We start from the raw sequence: 15,081 nt of genomic DNA, 5'->3' as shown, positions 1-15,081 counted from the left end.
ACAATATTCTCGTACACGACAATATCATCTGAATGAACACGTAATATGGAATACCGAAGAAGTGGTATGGTCACCAATTTTGGGCAATCGAGTGCTGCCTTCTAACTGAGCATTTATATATTCAGTTTTTAAAAAAATACAAGTTTGCAGAAGGATATTCTTTTCAGGGTCTGTGTAATCCACACAGTTCCTTCCTACCTATATTGGTCCACAATAAGACATTTTCACCCAGGATACATGTTAAGTCTACAGCTGTTGAAATTGTCATCCTTAACTGAGGGCAAGGTTAAAGAAGTGAGCTCTAATTTCTTTTCTGGGATATGTTGCATTTGCAACATGATAGGGGATTGGTTGTGTTTGACAGCTTTGGGATGGGTTATCAGACCATGTATGTTGCTCATATATTTGTCCACAAATGCATACATCAGCGGAGATATTACCAATATTCATTATATACATCAAATATGGCATCAATGCACTGATGTTTTAAAGAATTAGTCATTGTTTAATATTCTGTTGATGATTCTGTTTATACGGCCATATAACTGAAGCCATATGTATTTGGGCAATGTTCAAAATTAGTTATGAACTTTCAGTGGGCTTGTTTTTTTCTTTTCCAGCCATTGAAGTCAATGTTCACATAAACGCATTATTGGAAAAGGGAAGTTGTGAGGGAGCCGGCAAAGCTGCGGTTGAAGTCATGTTCAGCTTTGAGTTGAGATCACGCGGCTGTTAAGGACAACGCATGTAGAGCACGCAGTGTCCCTGAATGGGAGATAGGAGAACAGGCAGTGTACCAGGGAAGAGGAAAGCACAAGGCACTTAGGTGAGATTGCCCAAGTGACCATGGGAGGAGGGGGGCCGGACATGGGATCGCGAGTGAGATGGACCTCTGGGACAACAGACCAGCTCGGGATCATGTGTCACGGAGAACTGACAACCCATGCAAGAGAGCAGGAACGTTCGTTTTACTGTGACTGTAAGGCACCAAATATGTCAGATAACGTGGCTATTTTTACAGAACTCGCATTTTAATAGGCAACGGCGTCCAGTCCCCTCGAATAAATATGAAATAAATACGTTAGCGTTTCAGGTGGTCGATACACGTCCCCTCCTCGGGTGCTCAATAATAGGTGCTCTCACCACATACTTTCTTTTTTTTACTGGGTAAGGTAAATGTATTTATTTATTTATGTTGCATATTTTTGTTCGTGATTTCGCGGTATGGAATGTACTGTTGCAAATTGCTAGATACAGTAGCCTTAGGGGCGGGGACTTAAATGAGCACGTTTTCAGCGGGAGGCGGTCGTTACATTCACACGAGCGCGCTAAACTAGCTGCAGTTGACTGATGAACTCAAAATGATATCCTTGATTTCTACTGGAGGCAACTTGTTATGTCGATTGTTGGGGCCTTCCACAAATACTCTGTTTGTGCGGTAAGAACAATATATTTTTCTCTGCAAACGCCGTAAGCCCCAGAGAGCTTGCATCCTATAATTTTCAGTAGCATAGGTGACTGGGTATGATTTTGGTAGAATCAAGTGAACAAGCTAGCACTTTCTGTTCACTTTAACCACTTTTGTCGATTAGCAAATAAGCGATCAAACTATTTATCTAGCTACGCATCTCAGTGAATCGTGATTATTTTAACTGTTAGCTAGTGAGCTAGCAACCTCAGTCGTATATTTTTTGAAAATACACGTTCTTTTTGCTACGGCAGCACGACAGTGTGGATGCTATCATAGCTACTTAGCTAGTATATTCGTAGTTACTGCTACATGGGTAACTTTAAGTCGTGTCTGTTGGAAGGAGAGCAGGGGCTGGTGCAGCCCTACCCAGGTCGTTTTTGCGGTCACCAAGAATCGAAAACGGTACGGAAGTATGGTGTTTACCAGAACTCTGGTCGTTGCTAGCTACACGGCTTCTGCAGAGCAGTAACGTCGCACCGCCTGTGACGAATAGTTTGACAGTTATTATTAGGCGACATTTTTGGTGAGCGTTAGCTTTATGGCTGGGGTTATCGGGGGCATGATCTGTGCCCTCTTAATGCATCTCTGTACCCATAACTATGTCAATAGTTTGTGCCCAATAGGAAAATTTGTCATTTTTTCAGGACTTCTCTCCTGGCCTCATCACGCAGTCCTTGTCCCCCTAATAATTATTTACAAAATTATGGTAGTAATAATTAGGCCTGTTTAGTTTGAATTTGTATTGTATGACGACTAGCTACTGCCATGGATCTCAAAGCACTCTACAGTGAAAGGGAATGGGGAAGGGGGTACTCACCTCAACTGCCACCAGTGTGTAACCTATGCATTGGCAGGCCAGCACACAGTGTGTACGCAGTGTGTAAACACTGTAACTCAGGAAACACAGGCTGAAAGTTTGACAGTCTGGTTTCTGTCTTGAATGTATTGCTTGCAGTGAATGCTTGCAGTCAAAACCCTTCAGCTCTTAGCTTTAAATCCCTTAACTTACCATTGACTTGTGGCTAGAACAAATGATTTTCTGTCCACAGTAATTTAGCTGCTGTGTTTAGGCTAGTCCTTTATTCTTTCTGCAAATGATTGTGGAAAGAGTGGAGCTGTACTGTGATGCTGGTTCGAAGAACCCAACAGATTCCCATTTTGAATGTCATCAATTTGGGTTGTTCCCTATTGTAAATGAACACTTTATTAATTCTGCTGGTCAAGCATGTTAAGAAGCTTGCGACATTGTGCGTCTGGCTAGCTATCTGCTCGGGAGTAGTGACTTATTAGCTGTGTTTTATGTCTGGGTACAGGAGTTCCTGTGTTCGCGCGTGTTTGGTTCACGCGGCTAAGAACTTCAGCTCCGGCTCTGACGGTCCACCGAAGGTTCCGGCGACTGGATACATACGATTTGTAAAGCAGCAACAAACGGTGGTTGCCAAGCAGTATCCAGGTAAACTGTTACGTGACTGTTGCATTGCAATATTACAAAGGTTAAAGACCACCTTAGTCAGTGTGAGTGGAGGCAGCTCTATTTATTTCAAAACAGGTATTTAACTCTAAAGTTCTCATTCTTCAGAACTGGTTTATTTATTCTTTTTTTTGGGGGAGGGGAGGTGATAATACATTTGAATTGTGTTTAATTTAATAGTCTTCTCCATAAAGGGAGCAAGTTTTAGATGTGTGACGTGATGGTTTTTGAGTTCTGCTCTATGTGATCCCGAAGGAGGCGTTTTCTCTCCGTATCTACCTGGTGAATGATGTCAGCAGTCTGGGTACTGAATCTGAACACTCTTTTTTAGATGTTAAGTATGTGGAAATTACCAAAAAAATCGCACAGCAGTGGCATGCCTTGACACCTGAACAGAAACTGGTAAGGGTGTATATTTCCTTTACATTCATTTGGCATTCATTTGACTGATGGGAAATGATGGGATTTATTTAAATATTGACCATTTGGCTTTTATAGAACAAACAGCAGGCTTGGCTCTGTGGCAGAATCTAACCATCCAAACGTTAGAAAACTCTTATATAATACAGCTTTCAACATGGTTCACAGTTGCTGGAGTAAATCAAAGCTTTCATCAGCCTGCTGGTGCTATTTGTTAAAATATTATAGCATTAGGATGTTGTTGTTGTTGTTTTTGTTTTGTTTTTAAAGAATCAAAACGAAAAAGTTGTGTTTGTGTGTAGTTTTGTCCAAATCCCCCTTAGTCTCTTTTTGCTGAGCCTGAGTTGATTGTCTTTTCTCTCAACTATTACATTTCATGCCTTCCTTTTCTGGGAACCAATTTAGTTGCCCTTCTGTGTGCTTTTTTTGAGAGCTGCCTTATCTATGTCACACATGTGTTCTGCTCTGTCTGAAGCCCTTCGAGCAGGCAGCACAGGCCGCCCGGGAGCAGTACAAGGAGGAGCTGAAACAGTTCCACGCCCGCCTCACTCCAGAACAATCCAAAGCGCTGCTGGAGATGAAGCGGCAGAAGAGGGTGAGGAGGAAAGCCATCAGGATGAAGAGGGTGAGAAAAAAAAACATTATTTTCACCAAGTAAAAGAATATTCCTCTCTGATACTGTGTTCCTTTCAGCCCTGCTGTTGTGCTGCGGTCAGAGCAGGATACGAAAGCCCTTCTGCCGAACACTGCTGTCCGCACATTCATTTTGTGTTTTTAAAATTTGTATTTTTTGTGTGTGCCGTACTCAGGAGCTGACGATGCTAGGAAAACCCAAAAGGCCCAGGACTGCCTTTAATATCTTCATGTCGGAACACTTTGTGGAGGCCAAAGGGGTAACCATGCAGGTATGACAGTCTGGGTGTAAAAGATTAGATTTTGCTCTCTGAAGTCTACTGGTGCCTGTAACCATGGAGGTGACTGTGTGAAACTCTCTCATTAGGGAAAGATGAAATCACTAGTCGACGACTGGGCTATACTGGACGTCTCGCTGAAGAAGGTGAGTTTTAACATCAGACACGGGGTACTGAGCCCAGAAGCCGAAGTGCAGATCTTAAGGCCGGAAACATACCCGAATAAGTACGCGATGCACTGCAGACGCATGTCCCGGTTGTACCTCCACAGTCCTCAAGGGGGCGATCCAGGACACTTGCAAAAGACTGAGCAGAAGAAGGCACAAATGGAAGAAGACTGCTTCATCCTGTTGTTGCCTGATTATAGCGCCCCCTCGCTGCGACGCTTTCAACTGCAGCTCGCACTTACGTTGCGTTGAGAATTTCACGTGACACACTTTAGAAAACGCAACGTGTGAAATCGGCTTTGCGTAGCTCGAAGCGTCTGCGTTCGCGTACTTTCGTATTGTATGTTTTCGGCCTAAGTCCTTCCCAAGATTAATCTTCATTGCACAGATGTGATTGGTTGAGGTGGGAGCAGTTAGTCCATGCTGTTATTTGTTTTTTGTTAGTTTTTTTTTTTGTTTTTGTTTTTTGTTAAAGACCTACAAGCAGCTTGCAGAGGATGATCGAGTTCGCTACGCACACGAGATGGAATCGTGGGAGAAGTACATGGCACAGATTGGGAGGGAGGATCTCGTTCGAAGGAAAGGCACGCTCAGAAAGGCCGTTGGCGCAAAAGGAGCCACTCGTGAGACCAAAGATAAGGCCGTTCAGACTGACGCGACCAGCCAAAACGTTACAAAGTCAACAGCCAGACTGAAAAAGCCAGAAGAGTGATGATACCGGACGTAAGTTGCCGCTGACTGGTGTTTCTGTGGTGCAGGAAACACTTCGGAGTCTAGACTAGTGTCTCGTGGTGCTACACCACAATTTGGCTAAATTAGCCGTGAAAGAAAGCCTGGCAGCAATTTCAGTTGAGGAATCCAGTCTCCCAACACTGTACAGTTGGGATTGTGTGTTTTTTTTTTAAACACGAGTGTAAAGGTTTGCTAAAGACTTCCTCCTTCATTTCAGTAAAAGCAAAATAAAAAATACTACCCAAAGAATATCTGAACACAGAAAAACGTTTTGTTTCATAAGCTACAGAGTGCATATGGTTCCTTTTGGACTCAAATGTAGTCTTTTAGTTAGATAAACATTGGCTATTTTGGATATTTGCATTTATTGCTTGCTAATATTGGCAGCTAGTCCCCAGTCATCATACCACTGTTATGATTTGTAAATGTGAAGAACCCTGTGTTAGATGTTGTGTTAAATAACCGATGATACGTTACTCAGAGTGTGAGTGAGAGCGTGGCGGTCATTTGGTGTGACTACGTACTACGATGTGCACAGTCCCATACAGGAGCTTCATTTTGCTGCATCATGCAAGTGTTTTGTATCTTTAATTACTAAATAAATGTTCCAAGTGATATATTTTTAAGTATTTGAATATTGTTGAATATTCATTTAAATGTTGTTGCACTCACTGAATCGACAGATGGAAGAACTTCATGACTGAACTTCAGGGGGTGGAGGGGGGGCGTATTGGAAATTTCCAGGGAAACCATAACATCTGGTTTTTTTATTAAAATTTTTCAGTTTTGACCAGATCTGTGCTTAAAATTAGAAGTGTGATCCTTAATCCTGAAACCATTTCCTAGTCGCCTTATCTTTATATCTTAATGCTTTCCTCAAATTTACTTCCAAAGTTTTATGCACAAACATGTCCTGAATCCTGGCCAGCGATCGTGTGCCTGTAACTGCGATGCAGGCGCATGTACGTACAGATCGCCAGGAAGATGAGGACCACCTACATGCTGCAATCACACACACACACACACACACGAGTGTGCTCATCCACCTACATGCTGCAATCGCTTTGTTCCCTACACACACACACACGCACACACAGGAGTGCTCATCCACCTACATGCTGTAGTCACAATGTTCCACACACACACGTGTGCTCTTGGATGAGATAAATGGTTGGTGATGTACGCCCAGTAGAGATATTTGTCTAGTGATCCTGTCCAATAATCCTGCCCACTTTTTTTATTTTTGTCGTTTTTCAGGTACATGCAAGTTCAGTGTACTGGGTTGATAGCCAATGGCAGTTGGCTTGGTAACATGCAAGAATTTTATTGTAGTTAAACTTGATTCATTGTTTCTAAGACTACAAACATAACTATTTCATCAAATGCTGAAGACATTCTGAGGAGTTTTTTCTTATAGGAATAATGCTGTTTGTTCAGAGGGGTTACTTAATTTAAAGTACTTTATAGTATCTAAACCTAAAATCTAAACAAAGTTTAAAATCCTGTTTTATTTTTATAGCAAAGTAGGTTCCGTCTTAAATGATGACAAAGAAGAGTCATCGAGAGGGGGAGGGAAACAGGATGTCAAAAAAAAGATATATTTTCCTGTTTTGAGTGCTCCCAGAATTTTGGAACTTCAGAGGAAATGCACACAGCACTTCCAATTAAACACTGAGGTCTCTGGACAAACAAATAACCAGGACACAAACCTGCAGTTATAACACAGGTTTTACATCAACAAGAAGGGAACGAGAGCAACTATAGCTTCTAAACTCCCCCCTGTCTTCAGAGTAATGTCATTTGTGAGTCTTCAATCAGTAAGTATTGGATATGTACTGTATTAATATTAGTGATCCTCAAATGGCATTCAGGTTGAATCGTTTATTTTATCTGAATAGCTGGAAAGGACTCCATCATGCCTTTTTGGCTGTATGGACTGTGGCTTTGGACACAGGGGTCTGTATCATGAAGCAGGATTCCTGAGTTAGCTGGATAACTGCACTGAGTAAAACCCAGAACCCTCCCAAATCTGGAACATGGACTGAAGTAAAAAGAGCTGATCTGGGTTTTACTTGGTGCAGTTATCCAGGTAACTCCGTAATCCTGCTTCCTTATGCAGGCTCCTAGTAACTGTTACATACTTACCATTGACATTAATTCTTTTAATTGTCACCACAAGGGGGCAGTACTTATTCAGTTCACAGGGAATGGGAAAACGAAGTTTTTTAACTAATGGGAATGACTAAATTTGCATTAAAAATTACAGATTAATTTGATTATAATTTACTGCACAGCTGCACAGAGTTTTGGTCTATTATTAAGGCTGTAACTTCCACTGACTAATATTTATTTTGTAATACTGTTAGAATTTGATGGTTAATCAGTTGTGTACCGCATATCAGAATAAAAGGAGTACAAAAAGTAAAATGTGTGTACAATGGATTTGCCATTCGTTGTGGGATAACTACCTTGCCATGACAGTTAACAAAAAGGAATTATGTGTGGCAAAATATGTGGCAAATAGAACATACAGATATGTTTATTTTTTGGGGGGAGGTATATTCCAAATCATTGTTTACAAGGTCCAGTGTGTTTAAAACATGAAGGTCCAACATGTCTTATTCTGGTTATGCATAACTGGGATACTATTTACATCCCAGTTATATTATAGTTGGAATACTGGAATATTTGTGTTAAAATCATAATATTAGTATGCATGTGAATGTAGGGTTTGTAAGCACATGCCCTTACTTATAGCAATTTGTGTCAGATGCCTTCCTTATGGCTACAATAGTAGTGTTCCATCTGGGAATCGGAGTAAGTTTGTCACAAACAAATACCATTAACCAAAAACACTATTGTATGCTGAAGCTGTAGGGTGAGGAGGGGAGCAGTTCAGTGCAGTGTTTTGGCAGTTGGAGTAACTCTGGTTGAGGATTTGATTCTCATGTAGAGCAGTGCCATTAGATCTTTTATGAAGGCGCTTAACCTGAAATGCTTCAGTAATATATCCAGCTTGATAAATGGATAGTGTGTGTAAAAAATGCAACCGATGTAAGTCACTCTGGATAAGCATGGTGAAAGTGGAGCTTCTGTAGCACCATGGACAGCATCCTTTTCACCTGGGCTGCAGTACCATAGAGACCCAGAGCTCCACTCACCTGGGCTGCAGTACAGACCCAGAGCCCCACTCACCTGGGCTGCAGTACAGACCCAGAGCTCCACTCACCTGGGCTGCAGTACAGACCCAGAGCTCCACTCACCTGGGCTGCAGTACAGACCCAGAGCTCCACTCACCTGGGCTGCAGTACAGACCCAGAGCTCCACTCACCTGCGCTGCAGTACAGACCCAGAGCTCCACTCACCTGCGCTGCGTACAGACCCAAGCTCCACTCACCTGGGCTGCAGTACAGACCCAGAGCTCCACTCACCTGGGCTGCAGTACAGACCAGACTCCACTCAACTGGGCTGCAGTACAGATCAGAGCTCCACTCCACTCGTGCAGTACAGACCAGAGCTCCACTCACCTGCGCTGCAGTACAGACCCAGAGCTCCATTCACCTGCGCTGCAGTACAGACCCAGAGCCCCATTCACCTGGGCTGCAGTACAGACCCAGAGCTCCACTCACCTGGGCTGCAGTACAGACCCAGAGCTCCACTCACCTGGGCTGCAGTACAGACCCAGAGCTCCACTCACCTGGGCTGTGGTGGGGATCCAGCGTTCACCTGGGCTCGAAGAAACTTCAAGCTGTGCATCGGAGGCTGTTCTAACAAATCTCCCAACTTCACCAAGAATCAGCAGGTAGGCGTTGCATGAATCCTAACTGTTCAATTCTTACCGAAAGTTTTATAGAAAGTGCAGTGTGTACGTTTTCTGCTTAAAAAAAGACTTTCAGAAAACATACTACGTACCATAATTCACTTTAAGAATAAAACGGTCTCAGATTGAACTGGGCATTGTTCAAGACGAGTGGAATACACTAGTCTGTCAATAGGTGGAATTTGGTACATATCAACAGAACGTAGGCCTACACAATATTCCATAAACATTCTTGTTTTGCGCAGTCATTTCTTTTGAGACGAATGGGCTGGATAATGTATACTGTCCTGTGTTGTGTGTTGCCTTGAATAGACTTTTGCCGAGCACACAAGGCTATTTCTCACTTGGTCGAGTTTATTGGGTTCCTAATTGCGCGTATGGGAAACTTACATTCCAGTAGGATGAATGCATATACAGCTGACGCCCTGTTCCGTTATTTTAATCGTTTTCTTCTGCTTCCCTAAATTTATGCATTCGGCCTTTTCTTAGTACTCTACATATCTATGGTTAATTCCCAAACGGGCTATATATAGCCCGTGTTTTAAATATTGTGGTATTATATTGCGCCTAACATTCTTTTGCGGCCCAGTTAATTATTTTAGACATTCCCAGTGCATAGGCATCATATCCCTCTGCAAACGAGTCATAAAACTTTTTTTTTAACGTAGCCTGTTGCTGAGAGGTCTGCAGACTTGATATGTTTTTGGTTTATAGAAGTTAAGCTCAGCATTTTGAGAGCACAACGTCAATGTTCTCTTGAGGGGAGGAGGGGGAGAAAGCGTAGTTTGGGAGGGGTGGGGGTTATAATGTGTTTGACACGTGAAGTTTCAGCGAAGGCTTCCGAATGTGTTCGAACTTATATATTTTCATGTTTTATTCACTTCGTATGGTGTGGATTGGTTTAAGGGCGACTCTGGATTAAGAAACGTACACCCTGGTATTCGATGAAACCGCGCACTGAAGTTCCAACTGGAAAGCTATCGGGTCTTGCGGATTTCTGGTTAAAGAAGCGAGGAATGAGGGTGAATATTTTTAAGTGCATAGGCTATCTTTAATTCTACGCGAGACTGTGGACGTGGAGTACTGCAGACACCATGGCGGCCCAGGGCGACTCTTTGAGCGGCTACATGCAACAGTCGGACCCGGGCTCAAATAGCGAATGCAGCGCAGACTCTCCGGTCCCGGGCGGCGAGGATGACTGCAGCGGACCGCCGGCTCCTCCAGACCCGGAGTGGACTGAAGAGCGATTTCGCGTGGATCGTAAGAAACTGGAAGTCATGTTATTAGGTAGGTAAATGTTTGCAAATACCGTTAAATGTTCATATGTTGTAGTCTTCTGTGGGAAATACATACATTGGCAGACATTGAGAGATTTTACATTAAGTTTCGGCCACTTAAAAAGTATAGCATCGCAGTTCATTTTAAAACAAACTTTTGAACCTGTTTAAAGGGGTTTTACCATTTTGTGGAATAACAAAATCCAGTATTCTTGCATTTATTGGTATATTATCAGTTTTATCAAATAGTGAAAGTCTTCCAGAAACTTTTGGCTCAGGAATGCGCCGTTGAGTACTTAAGTCTATGCTTGAAAATTAACGAAATTCACGGGTAGCCTGTAGTGTGGCCTTCATTCGACAACGTGCTGAATTTTAAGCACGAAAGTTTTGTTGCTGTAGTCTTATTCCTGTGAATATGTTGAAATGTATGACTCGTATAAATAACCAAATTGGACTGTAATGTTATGACGTGGGAATAATTAACCACATTGGCGTGGCTGTATATTAAATGCTTTTTGTTTTTGGGAAATATTAATTATGCTGCTTTTTAGGGGAAAGTCGCTAAATAATTAGGCGTACGTTAGCGAGAAAACTGCTAGACTTAAGAGCGCTCAAAACACTAAAAAGTCCGCATCCAAAATATGCGATATGCTAGGCTAATTTGCGTGTGCCTATAGGTTCTCTGGGTAGATGGGCATTGATGGGAACATTAGTCAGTAGATAATGAGGCACGAGTCACGATTAATAATCAGTATCACGCAAACCAAAACGCAAAACCATGACACGAGTGAAGGTTCGGGACAATCTGCTTTCATAGAAGAAGTAAACTCAAGTTCATCGCATGATGTAACAGCTACGATTCCATGCGATATCTTTTACGGAAATGTAGGCTATAATTCACGTACGTTACGTCTGTGAAGTGGTCCGCCTTCTGTCTTGTTTCTAAGTTAAGTGCTATAATATGGACGTAGGTAGATTTGGGAGTTGTTTTGAAGCTTATAGACTTAAAATTAAGGCCAGAAAATACTGTGTACAGTATTTAAGATGACTGATGACTGAGTACAACAACACTGTCCTCTGCTTTACTTTAAGCGTATCGCCAGTTTACTCAAGGTAATGCCTCTGACGGGAATCGGAGCGCACACACCAGTGATGCCACGTTTGTTTGCAAACATTTCCTGCCTGAAGGATACGTGCAGTAGAATGATAAGTGTCACAGGGATTCCCCCAATTTAGAAGTCCGCACGTTTCTGAATACCTGAAATGTTTATGCATAAATTAGGCAGGCGTGGCTATGCATTTTTTTTTTTGTATACTGATCTCTGTGGCTATTCTTCGTGCGGCACATATTATCCATTACATTATCCGTGGAAAATGCAATCCCGTCCTTCAGTTTTCATTCAACTTTCTGACTCATTACAGCCTTGACCAGAAGGTGTCACTCTTCAGTTTACTGAGCGACATCTCTGTTGTGTTGTTGGTGTAAAATAAACATTTATATATTGCTTTCCAGCTCTGATTCTCTAAGGAGGTTCAATCAAGCTGTCAAGCGAACATCAAATTTCATAATGTCCTTTGAAAAAAGGCTTCTGCCCAGTTTCTAGCAAATTGCTGACAATAAAGTGAGATGTATAATCAGTCATGTTTACAAGATAGACAAAGTACTACTTGTCTGCTGATGATGTGCTTTTGCTATCAGCTTGACGCTAATGCGTGTATTTGATGCTGTGCCTGTTGTGGGCTCAGATAAGCACATTAAGGAGAAGGACTTTTACTACAGCGATACGATTTTTACAATGATGTAGACGGTGCTTTCTATTTTTCTCAGTATGAAGGCTCACATAAGATATTTTTATGTTACCAATCTGAATCTGAGGACCTCTTGGGTGTCAGGCAGCGATTCCTGGAGGCAACCAGGAATTTTTCATGAAAGTAGGAAGTTATTCATATCCTGTGTTTGTATGAATGCCATCATTTCCTGCGCAAAGCGTAAGTGCGTTTTTGCGCGAGTTGCCATGTCGTTCCTGACTCACCGCAGTCCAGCGGTGCGGAGTTCGCTCGAAGCGGGCTTTTCACTGCGGGGGGGCCGCTTAATTAGCAACCGCTCCGTTATCCCGTCCCCTGCCTTTTACTACTGAGCGAGGAAGAGGAAGACCGTGGCCTGGAATCGCCCTTCATTTAGAAGCCGAATATCAGTTTGCGGTCTTCTCCTCACAGAGCCTTACAGAAGTGTCTGATTCCCGAGGGGTGAATGGGTTTACTCTATACAGATGTCTAAGAAAAATATACTTACAGCAAGATTGTGTATATATATATTGCAGGAATAGGAGTGCGATTCGTAGGTCACGTTATAAACATTTTTCTGAATAGAGTACGTGATGTGTATGAAGATAGTTTTGTAGCCCTATTTAAAGACTGATTTATGATCTAAACATTTCAATTTGGTCAGATACCTGTACGTGTCGGTTAATCCTTCTTACTGCATACTAACAGTATTGCAGTATAGAGTTCACTTTATTTATTTAGGGCTGACGTACTGAAAAAGTTCTGTGTTTAATATCAAGCCTTTGGCCAGGGTGAGTAATAATAGGAATTGATTACATTTGAATAGCACTTTTCTTGATTTTGAAGCACTTTATAGTGGGCGGGGGGGGGGGGGGCTCAACTCGACCAGAACCAATGTGTGGCACCCTCCTGGATGAAGAAAAGCATTAGACAGTGTGTGGGTTGACAAGTAGACTTCATTACAGATGCCTAGTTAATTTAGGCTAGCTAATTGCAGATGCAGTCTTATTTTAAAAGTGTCTTATTTCTTGATTGGGTCTTTGTTCTTGTTGAAAATACAGGTTTAGTTTACATGATGCAGTGGAGTCAGTACAATGCCTTCACAGTAATGCTTTTTATATTCCAGTTTTCTCTGTTGTCTCTCTGTAAGTTTCTCAGAATGAAAAGGAAAAACAAAAAGAAAAAGTGTGTTAAATGAACATCAGAAGGAAATCAGGGATAGCTGTTGTTCACTTATAGGAGGAGCCAGTTCAGTCTAGTGCAGGGGTGTCAAACTCCTGTCCTGGAGGGCCGCATTGTCTGTGCATTTAACTCCAGTCCTGGAGGACCACAGCGTCTGCTGGTTTAGCTCCAGTCCTGGAGGACCACAGCGTCTGCTGGTTTAACTCTAGTCCTGGAGGACCACAGCGTCTGCTGGTTTAACTCCAGTCCTGGAGGGACACAGTGTCTGCTGGTTTAACTCCATTCCTGGAGGGGGTGCTGCGTCTGCTGGTTTAACTCCAGTCCTGGAGGGGGCGCTGTGTCTGCAGGGTTAACTCCAGTCCTGGAGGGGGCGCTGTGTCTGCTGGTTTAACTCTAGGAGGACCACAGTGTCTGCTGGTTTAACTCCAGTCCTGGAGTGGGCGCTGTGTCTGCAGGTTTAACTCCAGTCCTGGAGGGGCCGCTGTGTCTGCAGGTATTTGTGGTTTCCTTTGAGTTAGCAGCCAGCGAAGGCCTGGAGAACAAGATGTGTAGACACTTTATTCAATAAATGACTTAAATTAGTCACTTGTGCTGATAAGCAGTGAAGACCAGCAGACACTGCGGCCCTCCAGGACTGGAGTTTGACACTACTTGTCCATGGTGTGACTGAATGAGCCTTTTTCTGAACAGTCCTCTCTGGGACAGAGGGAGTAACCGGCAGAGGATGACTGACAGGGGGATGTGCAGGGGGGGGTGGGGCAAAATGAGTTTCCTAGGTGCACAGCGGGGTGGAGTTTCCACAGGCCTTTACAGCTAAAAGTGCTGTAGAGTGTATCACACATTTTGGGGCGGAATACTTTGCTAATTTGCAGATTAGTCAGTGTATCATTAGCCTGATTTCGAAACATTAGCTGCACTGATGGCACAATCACTGCATCGATTAGAACGATAGATAAGAACGATAAGAACATGAAACTGACGAAATTACAGGCTCTGCTTTAAAAGAAAACAGAAAGTGTGCAGTGTTTTGCGAGAGTGAGGCAATTCAAAGCATGTGTGTTTTTCATTTCCTTTTAATTTTCAGTGCAATGGTTTTTAAAAAAGCGAGGTCAGGGTTTCATAGATTTGATCTGTATTTTTTTAGTTCTCTGTAGCTATGGACAGACAGTAAGTACACACACACACGCAAGCACACTCCCCACACACCACACTAATGCACACACACACACCAAAGAAAGACACATACACACACACCACACTCATACACACCATAGACACACACACACACACACACATACACACACTTGTGGGTTTTTGTGCGTTCGCTGTCCACAGTGGCGACTCTCGTGGTGGCGCTCGTGGCAGCTTTACATCCCGCTCCTCAGAGGCCTGGTGAACATCCCGCTCCTCCCAGGCCTGGTGAACATCCCGCTCCTCCCAGGCCTGGTGAACATCCCGCTCCTCCCAGGCCTGGGGAACATCCCGCTCCTCCCAGGCCTGGTGAACATCCCGCTCCTCCCAGGCCTGGTGAACATCCCGCTCCTCACAGGCCTGGTGAACATCCCGCTCCTCAGAGGCCTGGGGAACATCCCGCTCAGAGCGTGGGGAACATCCCGCTCCTCCCAGGCCTGGTGAACATCCCGCTCCTCCCAGGCCTGGTGAACATCCCGCTCAGAGCGTGGGGAACATCCCGCTCCTCCCAGGCTTGGGGAACATCCCGCTCCTCCCAGGCCTGGGGAACATCCCGCTCAGAGCGTGGGGAACATCCCGCTCCTCACAGACCTGGTGAACATCCCGCTCCTCCCAGACCTGGTGAACATCCCACTCCTCAGAGGCCTGGGGAAC

General features: G+C 43.5%; 2 protein-coding genes across 2 annotated transcripts in view; both read left to right on the top strand.

Annotated features, from left to right (window-relative positions):
* Positions 1-1,284: 1,284 nt before the first annotated feature.
* Positions 1,285-5,801, top strand: LOC135244647 (transcription factor A, mitochondrial-like). Its single transcript, XM_064317110.1, has 7 exons — positions 1,285-1,438; positions 2,785-2,924; positions 3,274-3,344; positions 3,838-3,987; positions 4,172-4,267; positions 4,363-4,419; positions 4,916-5,801. The coding sequence occupies exons 1-7, from the start codon at positions 1,362-1,364 to the stop codon at positions 5,150-5,152; spliced, it is 828 nt and encodes a 275-aa protein (XP_064173180.1). The 5' UTR covers positions 1,285-1,361; the 3' UTR covers positions 5,153-5,801.
* A 3,972-nt stretch (positions 5,802-9,773) lies between these two features.
* Positions 9,774-15,081, top strand: part of LOC135244784 (protein bicaudal C homolog 1-like) — a 64,371-nt gene continuing 59,063 nt past the window's right edge. Inside the window, exon 1 of the mRNA XM_064317345.1 lies at positions 9,774-10,279. Coding sequence (XP_064173415.1) covers positions 10,087-10,279 — 193 coding nt within the window. The 5' untranslated portion in view covers positions 9,774-10,086. The remainder of the gene's footprint in view (positions 10,280-15,081) is intronic.

The sequence above is a fragment of the Anguilla rostrata genome, chromosome 18, assembly GCF_018555375.3.
Source record: "Anguilla rostrata isolate EN2019 chromosome 18, ASM1855537v3, whole genome shotgun sequence".
Lineage (NCBI taxonomy): Eukaryota > Metazoa > Chordata > Actinopteri > Anguilliformes > Anguillidae > Anguilla > Anguilla rostrata.
This window is presented reverse-complemented; position numbering and strand designations above follow the sequence as displayed.

Bases quoted from the DNA above. Each gene is read 5' to 3' on its own strand.
- LOC135244647 (XM_064317110.1), top strand. From the start codon at position 1,362: ATGATATCCTTGATTTCTACTGGAGGCAACTTGTTATGTCGATTGTTG. The intron at 2,925-3,273 runs GTAAACTGTTAC...ACTCTTTTTTAG, and splicing joins GGTTGCCAAGCAGTATCCAG to ATGTTAAGTATGTGGAAATT. The intron at 4,420-4,915 runs GTGAGTTTTAAC...TTTTTGTTAAAG, and splicing joins TGGACGTCTCGCTGAAGAAG to ACCTACAAGCAGCTTGCAGA.